The following is a 20,122-nucleotide window of genomic DNA, read 5'->3' as shown; positions in this document are numbered from 1 at the left end:
GCAAAGAATTTCATTGCCTAGTCACATGTGACAATAAAGTATTCCTATTCCATTGTTTTATGTTCTACCTCAAACACCATTTTCATCTCTCCTCGTCTCCTTATCCAATAATTACTCTCATGTCTAGCATTAGTTACTCCCATGTCTAAGGCAGGTTTGCTTGTAATCAATGATTGAAACTTTCGAGTAGAGTACTCCAACTATTCACTTCCTTCTGAGTGTAGAAAATTCTTCTCATTTCAGTCCTAAGAACATCATATTTTGAGACTGTGATTAGTAAAGGAAAAAATTGAATATAAAAGCAAAATTGTGATAAATATAAGAATAATTGGTAATCACTGCACCAGGCATGACTTGGGAGAAAACTGGATTTACCACAGCCCCCCTGTGGCAGAAGAAAGTCATAAAACATTGGTTGTTTTTGCCATTGTTCAATTTAAATCCCCCCGATTTAAATCTGATAATAGCAGAAAAATTCAATGTTTTATGACTTTCTTCATGAAGGAAGATATAAAATATCTGCAGAAATAGCTGAAACCAAGGTTACAGCAAGTGTGAACAACTGAAAAAAATTAGTCTTAGTTTTTAAAAAAGCTCAAGAGAAGTTGGTGAGACTAAAAGCTAATAACTCGCAATGACCTACATCACAGAGTTTTGAAAGAGATGGCTTCAGAGATAGTGGGTGGAATAGTTATAATCTTTCCAAATTCTATTCATTCTGGAATTGTTCTTGTGGATAAATCAACTTTTGCTCATCAACGTTTGACCACTCAAATCAGTGTTCATGCTGAACACATGCAGAGTCATCAATTCGTCTGCTGTGGGTACATTATTCGGCTTTGGTAACAAATTCAATATCTTGGTCGACCTGCTTTTTCTGTTTGTATCAGAACTGACCAGTTCTGCCTTAAGATGTACAGTTGTACAGGGCCTTGGTGAGACCACACCTGGAGCATTGCATACAGTTTTGGTCTCCTAATCTGAGGGAGGACAGAGAAGGTTCACCAGACTGATTCCTGGGATGTCAGGACTTTCATATGAAGAAAGACTGGATAGACTCGGCTTGTACTCGCTGGAATTTAGAAGATTGAGGGGGGATCTTGTAGAAACTTACAAAATTCTTAAGGGGTTGGACAGGCTAGATGCAAGAAGATTGTTCCCGATGTTGGGGAAGTCCAGAACAAGGGGTCACAGTTTAAGGATAAGGGGGAAGTCTTTCAGGACAGAAATGAGAGAAAAAAATGTTCACACAGAGAGTGGTGAATCTGTGGAATTCTCTGCCACAGAAAGTAGTTGAGGCCAGTTCATTGGCTATATTTAAGAGGGAGTTAGATGTGGCCCTTGTGGCTAAAGGGATCAGGGGGTATGGAGAGAAGGCAGGTACAGGATACTGAGTTGGATGATCAGCCATGATCATATTGAATGGCGGTGCAGGCTCGAAGGGCCGAATGGCCTACTCCTGCACCTATTTTCTATGTTTCTATGTAAGATTGTCTATCCGTAATAATAATCCTATCTCACAAGAGATTTTCAATTGTCTGGACATTTCTGGCATTTCCTTTTCAGCACCAACTGTTATTAGCATCAGTCTTGAGTGTTGGATTCGGTTCTCTTCAGCGCAATTGTGCATCATTCCTGTAATATTTTCTTCACTGCTAAATGTTGGGAGTGTTGCAATTTACCTTTGAAATGCAGACCATAGCAACTGTCACTCTTAAGACTCTTAGGTTTAGGACTGCAGAAGTGTTGTCCTTTTACTATCTTCATGGCTTTGCTGATGGGATACCATATTCAATGCAGTACCTCAGGAGTGTTCAGTACCTTACTGTACAGTAAGATTGTTCAGTGCAACATTGTGAGCATTCTGTGCTGTCAGGCCTATCAATGCAACATCTTGGTTGCTATGTTGTAAAGCCCTTGCAAGCCAAGCCTCTTGTCAATGTTCAGTGAAATAGTGTGGTGAGAGAATATAGAAGAGTACAGCACCAAAACAGGCTGATGAAGCTGAAATAGCTTTTTCAAGGCCCTTCGACCAACGACGTCTGTGCTGAACATGATACCTACTTAAATGATTCCCTTCTGCCTGCACATGTTTTATGTCCCTCCAACCCTGAATATTCATGTGCCTATCTAAAAGTCTCTTAAACACCACAATCGTATTTTTGTATTGCCTGCAAACCTAAACCAACCCATCTATATTTTTATCCAAGTATATATCACAAAAAACAGAAGTCCCAGCACTGAACCTTGCAGAACACCACTGGTCACAGACCTCAGTCAGAATAACACCCTTCTACCACTATCCCGGCATGTATGGGCAAGCCAGTTCTGAATTCAAACTACCAAGTCACATTGGATCCCATGATCTTAATCTTCTGGATCAGCCTACAATGAGGGTCTTTAGCAAATGCCTTGCTAATGTCCATGTGGACAACATCCACTGTTCTCCAATCATCAAACACCTTTGTCATCTCAAAAAACTCAATCGGTTTTATACGACATGATGTGCCTCCTCTGACCCTTCTACTTTAGTTTAGGTACAATGCAAAGCTTTTTTGTTGTGTGTTTGTCTGTCCAAAAAATAATATACATGATTACAATCAAACCATCCACAGTGTACAGATACAGGATAAAGGGAATAATGTTTAGTGCAAGATTAAAGATAGTCTGAGGGAGTCCAATGAGGTAGATGGTGGGTCAGGACGGCTCTCTAGATGGTGATAGGATGTTTCCGTTTCCTGATAACAGCTGGGAAGAACTGTCCCTGAATCTGGAGGTATTCATTTTCATACTTCTGTACCTCTTGCCTGATGAGAGAGGGAAGAAGAGGGAGTGTCTGGGGTGAGACTCATCCTTGAATATGCTGTTGGCCTAGCCGAGATAGCATGAAGTGTCGATGGAGTCCATGCAAGGGATGTTGGTTTGTGTGATGGTCTGGGCTGCATCTAAAATTCTCTGCAATTTTCTGCAGCCTTGGATGGGGTTGTTCTCAAACCATGCTGAGATGCATCCCAATAAAATGCTTTCTACGGTGCATCTGTAGAAGTTGCTGAGAGTTATGGGGGTCATGCCAAACTTTCATAGCCTTCTAAGTGAAGTAAAAGTATGCTTTTGTGGCCATTGCTTCGATATGGGTGGTCCAGTACAAGTTGCTGGTGATATTTATTCCTAGGAACTTGAATTCAATTTGAAACCTAAACTATCTTCTTCATCAAGTGAAGGCACATCATGATAATTGGTAGTGTACTTGATGGTCTTTGCCTATTCAAAATGTGTCCTATATCTAATAAATACACTGTATTCAATTTTAACTGCATGCACAACACTAGAAGAAATGCAAACATGAATATGCCAAAGAGCCTATCAAATCTTAGATGTGGAAATGAGGAACTGCAGACGTTGGTTTACACAAAGGACACAAAATGCTAGAATAACTTAGCGGATCGGGCAGCATGTCTGGAGAACACGAATAGGATGACGTTTCTTCAAACTGGTTGTAATGGGGGGTGGGGGGGGGAAGGGGAGGGAGGGAAAGAGGAGAGGCAATACAAAGTGTGTCAGGTAATAGGTGGACAAAGGCAGGGCAGGGTTTTGAAGGGCAGATAGTTGGAACAAAAGCCAGAGATTAAAGTAGAATATGTGAGACGGAAGACTGAAGAGTTCCAAATTTTGACGCTAGAGGAGGCAGAGGGGAGAAATAGGTGCTAGTCGGACGTGGGGGAGAGGGGGGAAATTGTTGGAGGTTATCTAAAATTGGAGAATTCGATGTTCATACCGTTGGGTTGTAAGCTACCCAAGCAGAATATAAGGTGCTGCTCCTCCAGTTTGCGGGTAGCCTCATTCTGGCAAAGGAGGAGTCCCAGGACCTAAAGGTCAGTATGGGAATGGTAAGGGCAGTTAAAATGTTTAGCATCCAGTAGGCCTTGGCTGACTGAGCACAACGGTCACCGAGTCCAAGCTTGGTCTTGCTGATGTACAGGAGGGCACATCATGAACACCGGATGCAGTAGATGAGGTTAGAGGAGGTGCAGGTGAACCTCTGTTTCACCTGGAAGGACTGCTGGGGTCCCTGGATGGAGGCGAGGGAGGAGGTATAGGGACAGGTGTTACATCTCCTGCAGTTGCAGGGGAAAGTAAGTGGGGATGGGGTGGTTTAGGTGATAAGGGATGAGTTGACCAAGGAGTTGCAGAGGGAGAGGTGTCTGCAGAAGGCGGAAAGGGGTCGAGATGGGAAGATGTGACTCATCGGGAATCACGTTGAAATGTCGGATGATGTGTTGAATGCTGTGGCTGGTGGGGAAAGGTACTGTCTGGGGGGGGGGGACGGACAGCGAGAGCAGAACCTCCATTCACAGAAGAGATGCAGTTGAGGGATCTATCTATGACAGAAGGGGGGAAACCACATTTATTAAAGAAAGAGGACTTGGATGTCCTAGAATGGAAAGCCGCATCTTGAGAGCAGATGCAGTGACGACAGAGGTATTGAGAGTAGGGAATAGTGTCTATGCAAGAGGCAGGGCGATTAGGAAGTGTAGCCCAGATAACTGTAGGAGTCTGTAGATTTATAGTAGATGTCAGTCGATAGTCTGTCCCCTGTGATTGAGACAGAGATTAAGAAAGGGAAGAGAGGGGTCAGAGATAATCCAGGTGAGTTTCAGTTCAAGAAAGTTACATACTTCAATGAGAATATTTGTTATTTCTCAATTTCAGATAATTTGGAGCCATTTGACAATCTCGTGGGATTGCCCTTTCACAAGAATAAATCTATCGATTCTTCTTCAAAATTCCTCTTAAGTCAATTAGATTCTTCCAGAGGTAAGATGTCCGGAACTGCATGATTCTGGACTTCCTATCAATTCCTAGCAGAACCACTGTTCTGGTTGCAATAAAGCTAATAGACCATTTACCTGATTGTTATTTTTTTTATTTGTGTATACAATATCCAATATTTTCTAGCCTTAATAAAACTGTTCAAAATGAATGATATCACACTCACAAATGATACTCCATCAGCCACCACTTTGCACAATCATCTAACTAATGTTATTTTGCAATTTGGATCAGGTTTTCACAGCTTGCTCCTCACCTATTTTTATATTGTCACAAACTTGGATATAACACACATGATCCTTTAACTATGTTGTTGATGATGCCCAGCACTGTTACTGTAGCATTCCAGATTACATCCTGATCTATTAAAAGTGACCCTTTCATCCCTTATTGTTCTGGGAATGGATCCAATGCTCTGTCGATGCCTCAAACCCACATATCTTAATTTTGTCCAGCACTATTGAATGCTTTTGAAAATTCAACCCTATCTTATTTGCTGCTTTCTCCCTTATCTATCCGCGTTGATCTATTGATCGAGTTGGTTAAAAAATACACTCAGTATTCGAAAGAAATAATTGTCACCATGTCCATCCAATTAAGAATCTTAATTGAATTTTCAAGTGCAATTTCACTTTCACAAAACTAAATCAAATGTTTTTTCAAGTGTTAACACATTATAAATAAATGCCGGTGCTTTCCTGCCTTTGCTGCAGATTCCGTATTTTCTGCCTTCCTACATTTTTGAATAGATGGATATATTTGCAGTTTGGGAAATCTATTCAAGAATTCTGGAACATCAAAACCAAAGTGTCCATAGTGTCCTATGTAATCTCTTTAAAATACCAGCCCAGGTGATTTATGGACCTTTAGTCCCATTGCTATCCAATATATAACATAATAATGTATATTTGTTGAGAATTACAAACATTTTAAAAAGATAAGCTATTGCTTCTGGACAATTATGCAATAAAACAACATTTTTCACAATGTTGGTACATATGCCAATAATAAACCAAGTAGCAATATTATTTCTAATCTTAATTTAGTTAACTCTTTCCTTTTACCTCTGCAAAGTTTTTTTATAAATGTGAGACTTTTTAAATTTTAACATATCACTTTTCAACTATTATTAGCACTTTTCCCCAAAGGAAGCTTAACAGAATTAGTCATTAACTCTTTCTTGCTCATTATATTTTATGAATTGACGTGTTCAGCAGTTGGTTCCTTGTAATATTCGTTTTGCTTGATTTGAAGATAAAAATTGCCTCAAGATCATTGCCTTTCTCATGTTTTTTGGCCCCCTCATTTTTTAATTCTCTTTCTAACATTGTCAGGGGCCTGTTAAATTAGTCCTACTAATGTTTTCCAACTTCTGTTATTCTTAACTCTATCCTTATAGATAGGTTTTCTAGGTTAAGATCTTTCCTCAGTTCCATGTTTATCATCCTTTTTTTATCAGAACTCTCATATTAATTTATATTTTAATCATCTATTATAAAAATCAAAGAATGTAGTTTATTTTATGTCCTGTTCATTACTGAAGAAAATACAATTTATCCCTGATTGTTAATGCAATTGTTGCTGTTATGTTCCCTTGTGATTTTAGCAAAATCACCTGTTTGCTCTAAGACTAATAACAGATTGTTTAGTTTAGTGCCAAAGTAGTTTAGCGATACAGGATGGAATCAGGCTCTTTGCTGCACCAATTCTACACTGACCATTGATCGCCCGTTCACACTAGCCCTAGGTTCTCCCATTTTTGTATCCACTCCCTACTTACTAGGGGCAATTTACAGAGGCCAATTAACCTACAAGCCTGTACATTTCAGGGATGTGGGAGGAAACTGGAGCACAAGGAAGAAATTCATGTGACCACTGGAAGATAATGCAAAATCCACACATCACCCAAGGTTAGGATCAACCCGCAGTCTCTAGGGCTGTGAGGCAGCAGCTCTGCTGCCCTGTTTCTTCAGACAAAAATATACCAATGTCTAAATGCTCTCTCAATATACTATAAATTACTATTCTACTCAATTCAGTGTGACTTTGATCCCAACCTTGTTTATTAGAGTCCATTGTAATGGATCAACTTCCTCTTTTATCTTTATTATATCTGTGATCCAAAATATCCCCCCTACCAATTTTTCTCTTTTAACTCCTTTCTACTCCTCCCCAAACTCAATCAATTTCAAACATAACTTTGGAATTAGCTCATTTTCATTTTAACCACAAATAATCTTAAACTGTGCGTGACTGCATTTCGTTTAACCTTTTTTGAACTCTGACTTTCACAAGATTTGTTCTCCGTTCATTTTGCAGTGTATGTGAATTTATTTATAGTGTGTTACTTCTGTGTTTAGAAAAGTGATTACAACATTTTAATAATTGACACATTGGACATTTTAGAAATGTTTTTATAAAGAAGCATGAAAGATGATGTTCTGAGTTCATGGAATTTATTGATAATTCTTCATAAATCAAGTCACATTGAGAATAAAGATTTTACACAAAATAATAATCTTACTCTAATGGCTGCAAAAAGAACTCCAAATCGAATATTTTATTAAATGCCAGTGGTTATATAATAATGAGGAAATAAAGAAAGCATTTCAGTATTCTTTTGAGAGCACACTTAGAACATCAAACATAGAACAGTACAGCAATGGAACTGGTCCTTCGGCCCACCATGACTTTGCCAAGCATGATACTAAAATAAACTAATCTCTCCCTGCATGTGATCGGAATCTCTCCATTCTCTGCATATCCATCTGCTTATCTAAAAGCCTCTTAAATGGTGCTGTTGTATCTGCCTCCACCATCATCCCTGGCAGTGTGTTCCAGGCACCCATCACCCTCTGTGTAAAGAAAAACTTCCTTAATTTAATGCGCCTGGTGATTAGCAACTCAAAGTAATGTATTGATTTGGATCAGTGGCCAAAGTTTCTTCAATATGTCGCCTAATTTGAAGAAGATTTTCTTTTTATAGGATGGATAAGTGATTAGTGTGTATGCAAAGGAAGTAGTCTATTATGATGAATAGAAAATTTCAAAATAAATGTTCTTCTGTCTTTAGATTGCTCATCCATCTACAATGGCTGTAAGATTGATTAATCCCGTGAAACAATCTCAGTCCTTCATAAAAAGAACTTGCTATTTGAGCTCGTCTCTTAGATGTGTTCAGCAATCCAGGATCGGGCACCTCAGCTGCTATCAGAGAAATTTTGTGTGCAGCCCATTGAAAAACAGAGGCAGAAGATCACCGGACTATTGTTCCACAGCATGCCAAATAATAAGAAAAGAGACCATTTCTGCACAAATGATACATCTTCAATCCTTGTACTGTACACAGTTTGAAAGCATAAAGAAAAGAGTTTATTCCACTGCAACAGGTGAAAGTAAAGTGGCTTTGAAACCAAAAGTACAGACAGCCAAAAGGCCACTTAAGGGGCCTCGGACCAAACAGCCATCAAGGACCAATCTGCCAAGAATTGCAGATGTACAGGTAAACAAAATGTTTTAGGTTTTATTTGCAAGCTGCATTTTATAGTTTGTCTTAAATCCCTCAAACAATAATTCCAATCTTTTGACTTTTAGTCTGATTTTTGGTTTCCAATTCTTCTGTACATGGGAGTGTGTCACCAATTCTGACACAAGGTGGCGTATTTCTCTGCACCAAACACATTTCCACATTGAGATCAGAAGAAGACTGGTACTTCTTTAAAAGTGTCAATGACAGTTCAGATGTCCAATGCTCACAAAGTTGTGTTTATGTAAATGGGTCCACAAAATCGTAGAAATGTATCGCATGAGAGACTGTTCACCTAATTGTGTCTATGTGAACAGTGGCCATATTGAAGAATGTATCTGTCTTGTAGTTGAACTGACAAGTGACAGGATTTAGGTCCGGACATATGAAGAACCATTACTAAAAAGACTTGGCACGGTAGAATAGCTGCCTTACAGAACTGAAGAACCGGGTTCAATCAACACTATGAATTTGTACATTCTCCCCGTGACCATGTGGGTTTCCTCCGAGATCTTCGGTTTCCTCCCACACTCCAAAGATGTACAGGTTTGTAGGTTAATTGGCTTGGTACAAATGTAAAAATAATATGTCCCCAGTGTGTTTAAGAAAGAACTGCAGATGCTGGAAAAATCGAAGGTAGACAAAAATGCTGGAGAATCTCGGGGTGAGGCAGCATCTATGGAGCGACGGAATAGGCGACGTTTCAAGTCGAGACCCTTCTTCAGACTGATGTGGGGGGGGGGGGGCGGGAAAAAGAAAGGAAGAGGCGGAGACAGTAGGCTGTGGGAGAGGTAGGAAGGGGAGGGGGAGGAGGGAGAAAGCGAGGACTACCTGAAATTGGAGAAGTCAATGTTCATACCGCTGGGGTGTAAACTACCCAAGCCAAAAATAAATGTCTTCATCCACTAGACAGAGGGCTCTCTGTGATGTGCTCAGCTTGTGCGAAAAAAGAAAAATGCAATTGCGGCAGTGAGGTGGCACCTCCCTGGGTAGACACCTCCCCTGGGTTTACAGCCAATGGTTAACTTGACCTTTTGGTGCTTCTGCAGGCAGAGTTTTCACATCAGGTGCTGGCAAGTACCTTTGTGTCCAAGGAAAATGTGGTCAATACTAGAATTGGTGACCACCTTTATGAGTGGCTCTAAACATGACCTTTGTTCCCACATTTTTTGCCTCTATACTCTTCCATGTTTGCACAGGCAATGCACCCATAATCTTCCAGTTAACTGCATGTTATTGCATAAATACAACAGCAGATGATTTGGCATCTAGTGTCAATTGCACCAGCAATATCTACTGTGATTTTTTTCTCTCTCACTGCAGACATCATTACTATATAATAAATGCAGCATCACATGAAGTAGCATAACAAAGTATGGTAAATGATTCTGCCAATGGTGTATAAACAAATAAAACATATACCAACTTTATTTCTACAGATTCAATATTGCTGGTTCTCTCTTTCACTTCTTACAGCCTTTTTGAAAGAAACACTTGAAAACACTTAACCCAGAATAGTATTCCGTGCTTGTTTTGAAACAGTTAGATGAATCAAAGCCACATGTTGTTATATCCTGAGGAAAGGGCAATTCTATTTGGTCTGTTTATTGTCCTAGTGTTTGTTGGTACATTCCCCACAAGCTGTTCATCCTCTGATTGACATGCTGACAATTGTAGAGGCAGATCTAACTTTCAGAGAATGGTAGGTCTGGCTACCTACTGCAAGTTTGCAAGCTGCAAGTTTCTTTGGTTATTACTAAATGTATGCAATAATACACAAGACCAGTTTATAGTTAAATTTTATAATATTCTACAGAAACCGACTAGTATTTCTTATCAGAAATATTTATTTAAATCATTTTCATTTTGAGGGGAACATTTTATTTTAGTCAGAATCTTTGGAAGACAGGAGTTTGTACAATTATGAAATTGAAGTTGATTAATTTAATTTGAAGAGTTCTATAAAATAATGCATTTTTAATTCCTTGGAGTATTGAAAGAGACTATAAAACCTATTATCAGGTCTTTGTAAAAGTACTCCACTACCCTTCACCCTTAGTTCTACGGTATTTTTGCTTCTTAAGTATTATTCCAATGCCATCTTATAAAGAATTGTAACTTGTACCACCTTATGAGGCAGCGTGTTCTCAACATTTTTGTTATTTTTTATTTTTAAACTAATTTGCCTTAAATCTACTGTTTACTGATCCTTCGATTAATGAAAATAGGATTTTTGTATTCTTTCAATAGACAATAGGTGCAGGAGTAGGCCATTCGGCCCTTCGAGCCAGTGCTTCGATCAATGGGATGATCATGGCTGATCATCCCCAATCAGTACCCCGTTCCTGCCTTCTCCCCATATCCCCTGACTCCGCTATTTTTAAGAGCCCTATCTAGCTCTCTCTTGAAAGCATCCAGAACACCGCCCTCTGAGGCAGAGAATTCCGCAGACTCACCACTCTCTGTGAGAAAAAGTGTTTCCTCATCTAAATGGCTTACTCCTTATTCTTAATCTGTGGCCCCTGGTTCTGGACTCCCCCAACATCAGGAACATGTTTCCTGCCTCTAGCGTGTCCAAACCCTTAATAATCTTATATGTTCCCATAAGATCCCCTCTTATCTTCTAAATATCACTGCAGCTGCTCCAGCAGGTAGGTAGGTGTGTGTGTGTGTGTGTGTGTGTGTGTGTGTGTGTGTGTGTGTGTGTGTGTGTGTGTGTGTGTGTGTGTGTGTGTGTGTGTGTGTGTGTGTGTGTGTGTCACATGTACATACACGCACAGGAAATTCATTGATGTTTGTGATGGTTGCGTTTGGCAGTGATTGATGACTCAGATGGTTTGCCAAGGAAGATCCATGAGCTAGCGGAGGTGAGTTGCTGCAGGGAGGTGGGTGCCAGGACTCAATTGGGGCAGAGAGTACCCATTGACAATTTCTGGAATGGCATGATTCAACCATGAAATTGTGTTTCACTAAGATACTGCTTCTCCTTAGAGAACAGCTGGGGAAATGACTCTTTGCAATCAACTTTCTGGACACACAAACCTTGGTTACTTATTTGTAATTCTGTTTATCAGATAGATTGGCAGCATTCTTTATATGCAAATAATTTTGCTCTTTGTTCTAATGTAACGCTTTGATTGTTTGGTTCTGCTCGACTGCGTGATTTGCAGTGGATGATTAAGATGCAGCTATATTTTGTTTATTTCTTCCTGCCAAAAAAATCCTCCTTTATCTCTTCCTTCCATGAAATGTACTTTCATCCTATTCTCTCACGTCCCACAATGGATTTGCATCTAATTTTGTATGTCTGAATTGAACCAGAATGTTTTTGGCAAGCAATTGAACAGATGATCTTTTGCACTGTTCCCTGGCTGTCTCATTCCATCTGCAATGCCCGAGGTAAACATTAAATTGCTTGATAAGGATTCCCATTGGCATCATTCAGTCGTCAGATTACCCCTGAGGTGTAATAGGTTCGGCAAGGAACAACTGAATTAAGTAAATACCGAATTTCTATTTATTGCAATTTGGTATAAAGCATTAAATATTACTTTTTGAAGCCTAACTTGTCAGTCAGTTGCAAAGGAATGAGGCTTACCAAATCCTTGATGAGATCTTTCCATCTAGCTTAAATGGATTCAATGCCAAGAACTACTTACGTTCTGGCATATTTTCAATCAAGCACCATTGACTTCCAGCACAAGGATATCATCAAGTGAACAGAGCATCTTATCAGATTGCTGAGACCTCACTGCAAAGTGGGAAATAAAAGTGGGAATAAACAATTTTTTTTTAATGATTTATGTTTGGAAACAAAATGGGCATTTGTATGGGTTGAGGTAAAAGCTGAAATTTGTATATGAACTTAAAAAAACTATTTTTTACCCTGAATAGAGGAACTGGCTCGTCATTCTTACAGTTTTTTGGAAGCATGGAGGTTGATCAGCAAGAAGGATGGCTTAAAAATTCACCAAATAATATATATTTTTAAAATATAAAATGCCTGATACATGCTTGTGCTTTGTACAATGATTGTTGTAAAATGTTGCACATGTTGATTCACTTAAGAGTATTGATATCACGAGCATTGATTACCACAGATCACCTTATTGAGGAGAGCAACAATGACACTACTGGTTTTTCCTGTATATGTGCAGATGGTTACCATCAATTTTACAAAATAACGATTTCAATTGGTTTTGCTGTTACAAGTGTAAATTCTAGGCCCTTGGGTCTCATTTTAGGTTTTTTTAATCTAATCGATTACTCTTGCTTGGTTTATGCTCACTGTTCAAAGCACACAACTTCCTTTCATCCACAACTGCTTTTTTAGAATTTTATAAACTTAGGTATTATTCTCATCTAAAGTCTCAATGTATTTCCAAATTTTGATTCCACCCTGGTCCAAGTCTTGTCTACAGTGGGTGTTGGAATTTTGCAGACAGTCTCACTTCAGGTTATTATGAAATAATTGTATTTATTTTCCCGAAGAAGAGTAAGAACAATCAAATAAATCATGCAGTAAAGCTATCTGACAAGAGCAACAAAAATGTTCTATGAAAGAGGTTACTTGTTTCTTAAGATTTTGGATAAGAAGGATGACACAGGAGTTCTATGTTGTTGATTGTATTTTTGCTGAAATAGATCTTTGATTTGTTCGGTGTTATCATAATAGGCGTTCTTGTAAAGGTAGAGAGGTTAATGCAACTAGGAAGCAGTATTTCATTGTTATGTATTTGAAATAGAAGAATATTGAATGCTCCAGAGTTTCCTTTCACCTTCACTGCCCCACTTACTGTTGGGCCAGAGTACTTCCAGTGAAAAGTTTATCAGTTCTAGGAGCAGAATAAGGCTATTCGGCCCATCAAGTCCACTCCGCCATTCAATAATGGCTGATCTATCACTCCCTCTCATCCCCATTCTCCTGCCTTTGCCCCATAACCCCTGACACCATTACTAATCAAATATCTCAATCTCTTTGTCCCAAAACTCTCCTCTGGCAATGAACCCTTCCAATGGCTTAAGTCTAGGTATTATAGACAATAGGTGCAGGAGTAGGCCATTCGGCCCTTTGAGCCAGCACCGCCATTCAATGTGATCATGGCTGATCATCCACAATCAGTACCCCATTCCTGCCTTCTCCCCACATCCCTTGACTCCGCAATCTGTAAGAGCTCTGTCTAGCTCTCTCTTGAAAGCATCCAGAGAACCAGCCCCCACCGCCCTCTGAGGCAGAGAATTCCACAGACTCTCAACTCTCTGTGTGAAAAAGTTTTTCCTCATCTCCGTTTTAATTGGCTTACCCCTTATTCTTAAACTGTGGGGCCTGGTTCTGTTCTAAAATTCTAAAAAATATAACAGTAGCTTGTCTTCTCACTGAGTCTATTCATGTAGACTTTAATTTCATTCCCTGCCAGATATTTCCCAACATCTTTTCACTGACATAAATTGTTTTAGCAACATATTTACTATACGGAGGATGGGGAGATATATTCTTGTGATCTAAAAGTCTTACTTCACATACAGTAATTGCATATCCTTCCTTTTCAGTCTATGCTGGCTATTTGAAACGCATAAATAACTTTTGGCACATTAAACGCTTAGATCACATGTTCCTCAAAAATCTCAATGTAATCTGATGAAAACAAATCTTTTTTTTTAAACAAGGAACTGCACATGCTGATTTACAAAAAAGACACAAAATGTTGGAGTAATTCTGCGAGTCAGGCAGCATCTCTGGAAACATGGATAGGTGATGTTTCGGGCAGAACCCTTCTTCAGACTTATTTTGGTGGGGAGAAAGCTGGAAGAGAGGAGGGGGCGGGCCAAACACTGCCGATTGATAGGTGGATACAGATGAGGATAGGCAAATGATTGGACAAAGATGAAAATACAAAAGGTGTGACATATAGATAGAAGAGGTTCGATTGTGAAGCCAGATGAAGGAATACAGGTGGAAGCAGAGGTGGAAGGGGAGAAATAGTTGTGTAACGTCAGCTATCCATGTTCTCCGGCGATGCTGCTTAACCAGCTGAGTTACTCCAGCACTTTGTGTCTTTTCTTGTTCTAGAACATACAACATAAGAACAGGCCAAAATCATCACACCTACCTGCACATATGCCATTCCTTCTCTTCAGAGATGCTGCCTGTCCCACTGAGTTACTCCAGTATTTTGTGTCTCTCTTTGGTTTAAACCAGCAGTTCTTTCCTACATATATCCCTTCATTCCCTGTATATCCATACTATCCAATTTTTTTTTTAATGCCACTAACATGGAAGCCATCTGATGGGGTAAATGAAAAAAACACAGACTTAAAAATTAGATCACAAGCCTACTTTACTTCAAGACTATGCATAAGAAAATATACTTAGTGTGGTCTGGAATGTGATAACGATTACTTCTGTGGTATTTTGTGCCTCTCTGGAAATTCAAACAGGAAGTAGCTGGCATGAATCGATATATAGGAATCCTTTTGAGCACCATGTGCTCAAAACATTAGCTCAGTTTTCCTTCCACAGATTGCTACCTGACTCGCTGAGTGTTTCTAGCATTTTCTGTTTTGTTTTACATCAAAACAATATTGCATATCTTTTTATCCTTCATTCCTATATCTATCCCACAATACCATAATTTGTGTTCCTCCAACCCACCAATCACTTCCCACAATGGCCCAAGATTTGGCCTTGTCCCCTCCCCAGTCACTAACTACTCCCTAAATTTCCAGATTGACCCATGCCCCAGCATGTGCAGAACTGTAAGATCTTACCTTAATTCCTTTGATTCACATTGGGAAATTAAACTTGAACTTCTTCATGTTCACTAAACTAGAACTGCATGTTCTTTACTATGCAGAGAAAGTTTTATTTGAGGTAAGTACTTTGTTGGATGAACTGTTTTACTCTGTATCTCTACTTGATTTAATAGGATTTGCTGAAATGCACAGCCTTCGCCACAGCAGATCAGTATCATCTGGAGAATCTTTGCAGTGATCTGATGTCAAGTGGTTATCATGAAATAACAGACTTGCCCAGAGGTGAGTTACCAATACTGTATATTAGAGATACAAATGCTTGTAATAATCACATTAGAATCGACTTACTAAGCAATTTCATCACATTGCAATGACTCTCACCTTGTAAGATTTGAAGGATAAATGAGTTAAACTATGGGACAAATGATATTGACAATGGGCAGCAAATGGCTGTAAACTTAGGATATATCAACAAATGGATGCTACCACATTATATGGCACTGTTCAGTCTCACTGGGATTTTGTACATCATGAATTCCTTATTCATAGAAATGGCAATTCTTAGCTTGGAGAATACAGAAATTATTTAAAACCATTCTATTTATGTTTTATTGATTTAATACATTTGTGCTTAAACTTATTTTCTTTTTGTAAAATATGTTTTTAATTATTTGCATCTCTTTTCATACTTTTGAATGTCATGAAAATAACAAGCCTTCTAGGTTTCAAAGGAGCAAGGCTTCCACCTCCAGCCTTGTCTCCTCTCACAGGCTTTAGGGTGTTCTGGAAACATGGCCACATGGCCATGGCCCTCCTTATGCTTGCTTGCCATTGAGACAGTAGATGGAGAGGTTCAGCAATATCGGCCTTCCACATCCAGTCCAGGTAAGTGTGGCAAAATTGGACCCCAGTTCATGATTTCAGGTGTGGGCTGTACTCGCTGTGATGTAACACACTATAGCAGCCCTTGTCTTGCTGGCATGGAACAACTCACAGTCTGTTGGATATATTTCACCATCCTTTAGCTTGCACTTGTATTGGATGTACTCTCTAAATGGTGTTGAATGTGGGACCTTGTGAGGTTTGTGAACAGTAGGACAAATTCTCTCTCCTTAACCGGAGGTTTCAGGATTTGGAGCTAAAAGCAATGATGGGAAAGAGTTAACGTGAGTTTTAAGGGTATTGTAACTGGTTAATGGTTAGTGGATCCCTCACGTTAAGGTTTTCAATGTTTTCAGTGTGCAATTTGTCCTCAGTGCATCCACTTCCAGGTTTAAAGGAGGTTTTTTGGTGCCAACAAGGTACCTACTTGCTGAAGTCTATGATTTAATTATTGTAGATGAATATTTAATGATGTACTGTAAGTAACATTCTTGGAGATGTTGATGAGGTCTTTTCAATTAAACACATGTTTTCTAAGATGGGAATAGGGTGAGTTTGATGCAGCAGTTAAGGTAGGTTCTTTAAACTTATAAAATCCCCTTTGGAATAAAATGTGATCGTTTTGTTTACAGCTAGCATCTCAGTTGCCGTTGGCAAATGGATGGCTTGTGTTTACGCAGTTTCTTTTCAGCATGCAAAGTTCCAAGATCAGGATTGTAGGTGTATTGAATGAGTTTGTAGACACATCAGAAAAGAAAAATCATTAACATCCACAGGAGCAGTGACCTGTTGTGATGGGATCAGAATGCACAAGTGAACAGAGGAGGTTGTAAGAAGTGCTACTCTAGTCTCTGTTTACCACCAGGAGATGTCATGTCAGATGAGGGCGATTGGTAAAGGAGATTGTATGAAGAATACCAAATGAGATAGACCAAGTTGGAAGGGGTGCATACGAATCTCTGCCTTGCTTGTTAGGGATTTTAGGTCCCTAGATGATGGTAAGAGAGGGGGAGTAAGGACAAGACCAGGAGGGAGGAGTGACCAGGGAGTCACGGAGAGAGAGTGGTTCTGGCGGAAAGCAGAAAGAGGTGGGGAGAAGGCAGGATGTGACTGGTGCTGAGGTCCTGGCAGATGATGACGTGCTGGATATAGAGACTAGTGGAATGACAGGTGAGAATCAAGTAAACTAAGTCTGTTTTTGTCAGGTGGAAAGGGGGATCTGGTGAGAGAAGATTTCCGGGAAATGGAGAAAATACGTGAGGGATCCATTAACTATGGTAGAGGGGTAGCTGCATTTCCTGAAAAAGGAGGACATTTCAGAAGTGCTAGAACAGATGGCCTGATTTTCAGGAAAGAAGAGGTAGAGATGGAGAATCTTTATGAGAGTGATGGTGCCCCTACATGGTGGGACGAAGTTTAATCAAAGAAGTAGTGCGAGTGCAAAAGGGTGCAACTTATATTGTATCTTTTTCACATAAACTGCTGAACTATTTACATACTGAGGGCAGCGTGCAATTTTATCTAGTTACCAAAGAAAATATGGAAAAGTTTGATTGAAAGATTTTTTTTATCATTTATCTAATGATTATTGAATTGATATGGGAAATGAGGTCTGAAATCTAATTTTAACAAAACTAAATACTTGAGATACTTGGCAGGCAGATAGTAACTGGAGGAGTAAAAGGCAAATTGATGAAAATAATGCAGTCTTGAAAATCAAGCATTATTCATATCTTGCTCCTCTATTTGAAAATTGATCATGTTACTAACAGAATGAAGGTGCCTTCATGTTTTCACTTGTTTCAACAAAGAATATTATCTGTTAACATTTTTTTTGCTTGTCCGGTATGTTTTTTGCAAATTTAATTTATTTCTCTATGTTTATTCCTTAGATGCCTCAAATGTCTTGGTAATTGGAACTGAGATGCTGGCCAAGCCCAATGATTATGGATTAATTTTCCTGTTCAGGTACGTTTGCATGGAACTTCTGCATTGGGAAACAAGGAACTGCAGATGCTGGTTTACAAAAAAATGACAAAGAGCTGGAGTAACTCAACCGGTCAGGCAGCAGACCTACAAAAGAACTAGTACTGTATCAACCTTTTTTTTCATTAAACTGATAACCATTCAACAAATTCCATTTTATAATGCATTTTTTCAATCATTTTCATTATTCTATCATTTGCAACTGTTTAATTATGTGGAGGCTGAACTAATAATAAATGAAAACAAGAGCTTTTAGATAGGTTTTAGTTAATTAAATAACAAATAACTGTATTAAAAATAACTCCGTATTTGACTCATAATATAAGAATTGATTTTGGTTCTCGATTTTAAATATATTTAAGCATCAAAAATTAAAAAAAAGTTTTTTAGTTTCTGAAGTAAAAGACGTGTTCTTGAGCTGATAAGAAGTAGAATGCAAAAGCAATTATCTTTATTATATTTATAATGTAGAAACAGGGCTCAGACCGTGATATGCCGTGATTTATGCTGCAAGTTATCTGCCTCTAACCTTCATCTAACCTAATTATGACCTGGTATTCCTTTCTCCAGTTGTTTCTCAAGCTTCCCCTTAAATGCATCCAAGTTATTTGTGTCAATTCCATGTGGGATTTGCTTCCACATTCAACTACTCTCAATGAATGAAGAAATTTCTCCTGAATTTCCTATTTAATTTAATAGGTATTACCTTTAATACTTGACCCCCACTGTTTCTTGTCTTAACCACACAAGAAACTACCCCATCAAATTATTTTAATTAGACTATATTAGATTGTACTGGATCTACTTTCTACCGAAGAGGGCTTCAACCCTATCTGTCTTTCCAGTATGCAACCATCCAGCTCTATCATTGGTTTTCTGCAAGCACATTTCTAGAGCAGTCATGGCTCTGGATCAGTGAACTGCTCTGAGATTTGGTAAAAGCTTATGTTTCAATTATTTAATCATTAGAATTAATTTCAGTCTGTCAATGATCTCATTAGGTCATTGGCTTTTTGTTGAATATATGACATCAAGGACTGACTTGGTACAAATTTGTATTAAAACAGAACAACTTCAATGTCTGCCACTAAATACATTTCAAGTTCAGTGGTTTTATATGGTGGATACACAAATCCCCTATTTTAATGTTATCCATCCTGTGGGGACAGGTCTTCCTGAGGTCTATTGGATGTGCATACTGTCCATTTCAATGCTTCTTAGAGTTCAGTGGACTGCAAAGTGGTGGTTAGTCCAAACCAGTCTTCTGCATCTCCTTGGTAGGTATAATTAGATTTGGAGATATAGAAACTGAAAGAACCAAAATGGATGGTACACAAAATTGCTGGGGAAACTCAGCGGGTGCAGCAGCATCTATGGAGCGAAGGAAATAGGCGACGTTTCGGGCCGAAACCCTTCTTCAGACTGATGGGGGGTGCGGAAAGAAAGAAGGAAAAAGGGAGGAGGAGGAGGAGCCCGAGGGCGGGCGGATGGGAGGGTGGGAGGAGACAGCTAGAGGGTTAAGGAAGGGGAGGAGACAGCACGGGCTAGCCAAATTGGGAGAATTCAATGTTAATGCCATAAGGACGCAAGGACCCCAGACGGAATATGAGGTGCTGTTCCTCCAATTTCCGCTGTTGCTCACTCTGGCAATGGAGGAGACCCAGGACAGAGAGGTCGGATTGGGAATGGGAGGGGGAGTTGAAGTGCTGAGCCACCGGGAGGTCAGGTAGGTTATTGCGGACTGAGCGGAGGTGTTCGGCGAAACGATCGCCCAAATTATTTCAATGTGGGTAGAAAGAGGAGGGAAGTGTGCATCTGGTTTCCCTGATGAGTTCATCAGAAAATCTGTATGTGATTTGTGCCAAGGCACAGCTGACGGGATTCATTGCAGTAGGGGAACGATCCCACAACAGTAAGCGAGAACAGAACTTTGGCTTTGAAAACCTTCCTAAGACCAAAGAATAAGCTAATTCTCAAAGCAAATGTTTACTGTCAGATTTTTTTTTGGAGAACTTAAAAGACAGAATCTATTTGTTATTATCTGATTATAAATAAAAACCTGAATCCAAATCAATTAAAGTGTCACTGTCACAGTACCTCCCTTCAGCGGAAATGCTAATTATTCTATTACCGCAAATTGATTTC

General features: G+C 39.3%; 1 protein-coding gene across 3 annotated transcripts in view; it reads left to right on the top strand.

The window, feature by feature from the left end:
• Nucleotides 1–20,122, top strand: part of rmnd1 (required for meiotic nuclear division 1 homolog) — a 61,170-nt gene that overhangs the window by 8,507 nt on the left and 32,541 nt on the right. For 2 of the 3 annotated variants that reach the window (XM_033026147.1, XM_033026148.1), the window contains exons 2-5: nucleotides 4,711–4,815; nucleotides 7,904–8,332; nucleotides 15,283–15,391; nucleotides 17,884–17,959. In XM_033026147.1, coding sequence (XP_032882038.1) covers nucleotides 7,922–8,332; nucleotides 15,283–15,391; nucleotides 17,884–17,959 — 596 coding nt within the window. In that variant the 5' untranslated portion in view covers nucleotides 4,711–4,815; nucleotides 7,904–7,921. The remainder of the gene's footprint in view (nucleotides 1–4,710; nucleotides 4,816–7,903; nucleotides 8,333–15,282; nucleotides 15,392–17,883; nucleotides 17,960–20,122) is intronic. The other variant, XM_033026149.1, reaches the window with a different exon arrangement.

This window comes from Amblyraja radiata, chromosome 8 (genome assembly GCF_010909765.2).
Source record: "Amblyraja radiata isolate CabotCenter1 chromosome 8, sAmbRad1.1.pri, whole genome shotgun sequence".
Lineage (NCBI taxonomy): Eukaryota > Metazoa > Chordata > Chondrichthyes > Rajiformes > Rajidae > Amblyraja > Amblyraja radiata.
The sequence above is the reverse complement of the archived record's forward strand: the minus strand, read 5'-3'. Positions and strand labels throughout refer to the sequence as shown.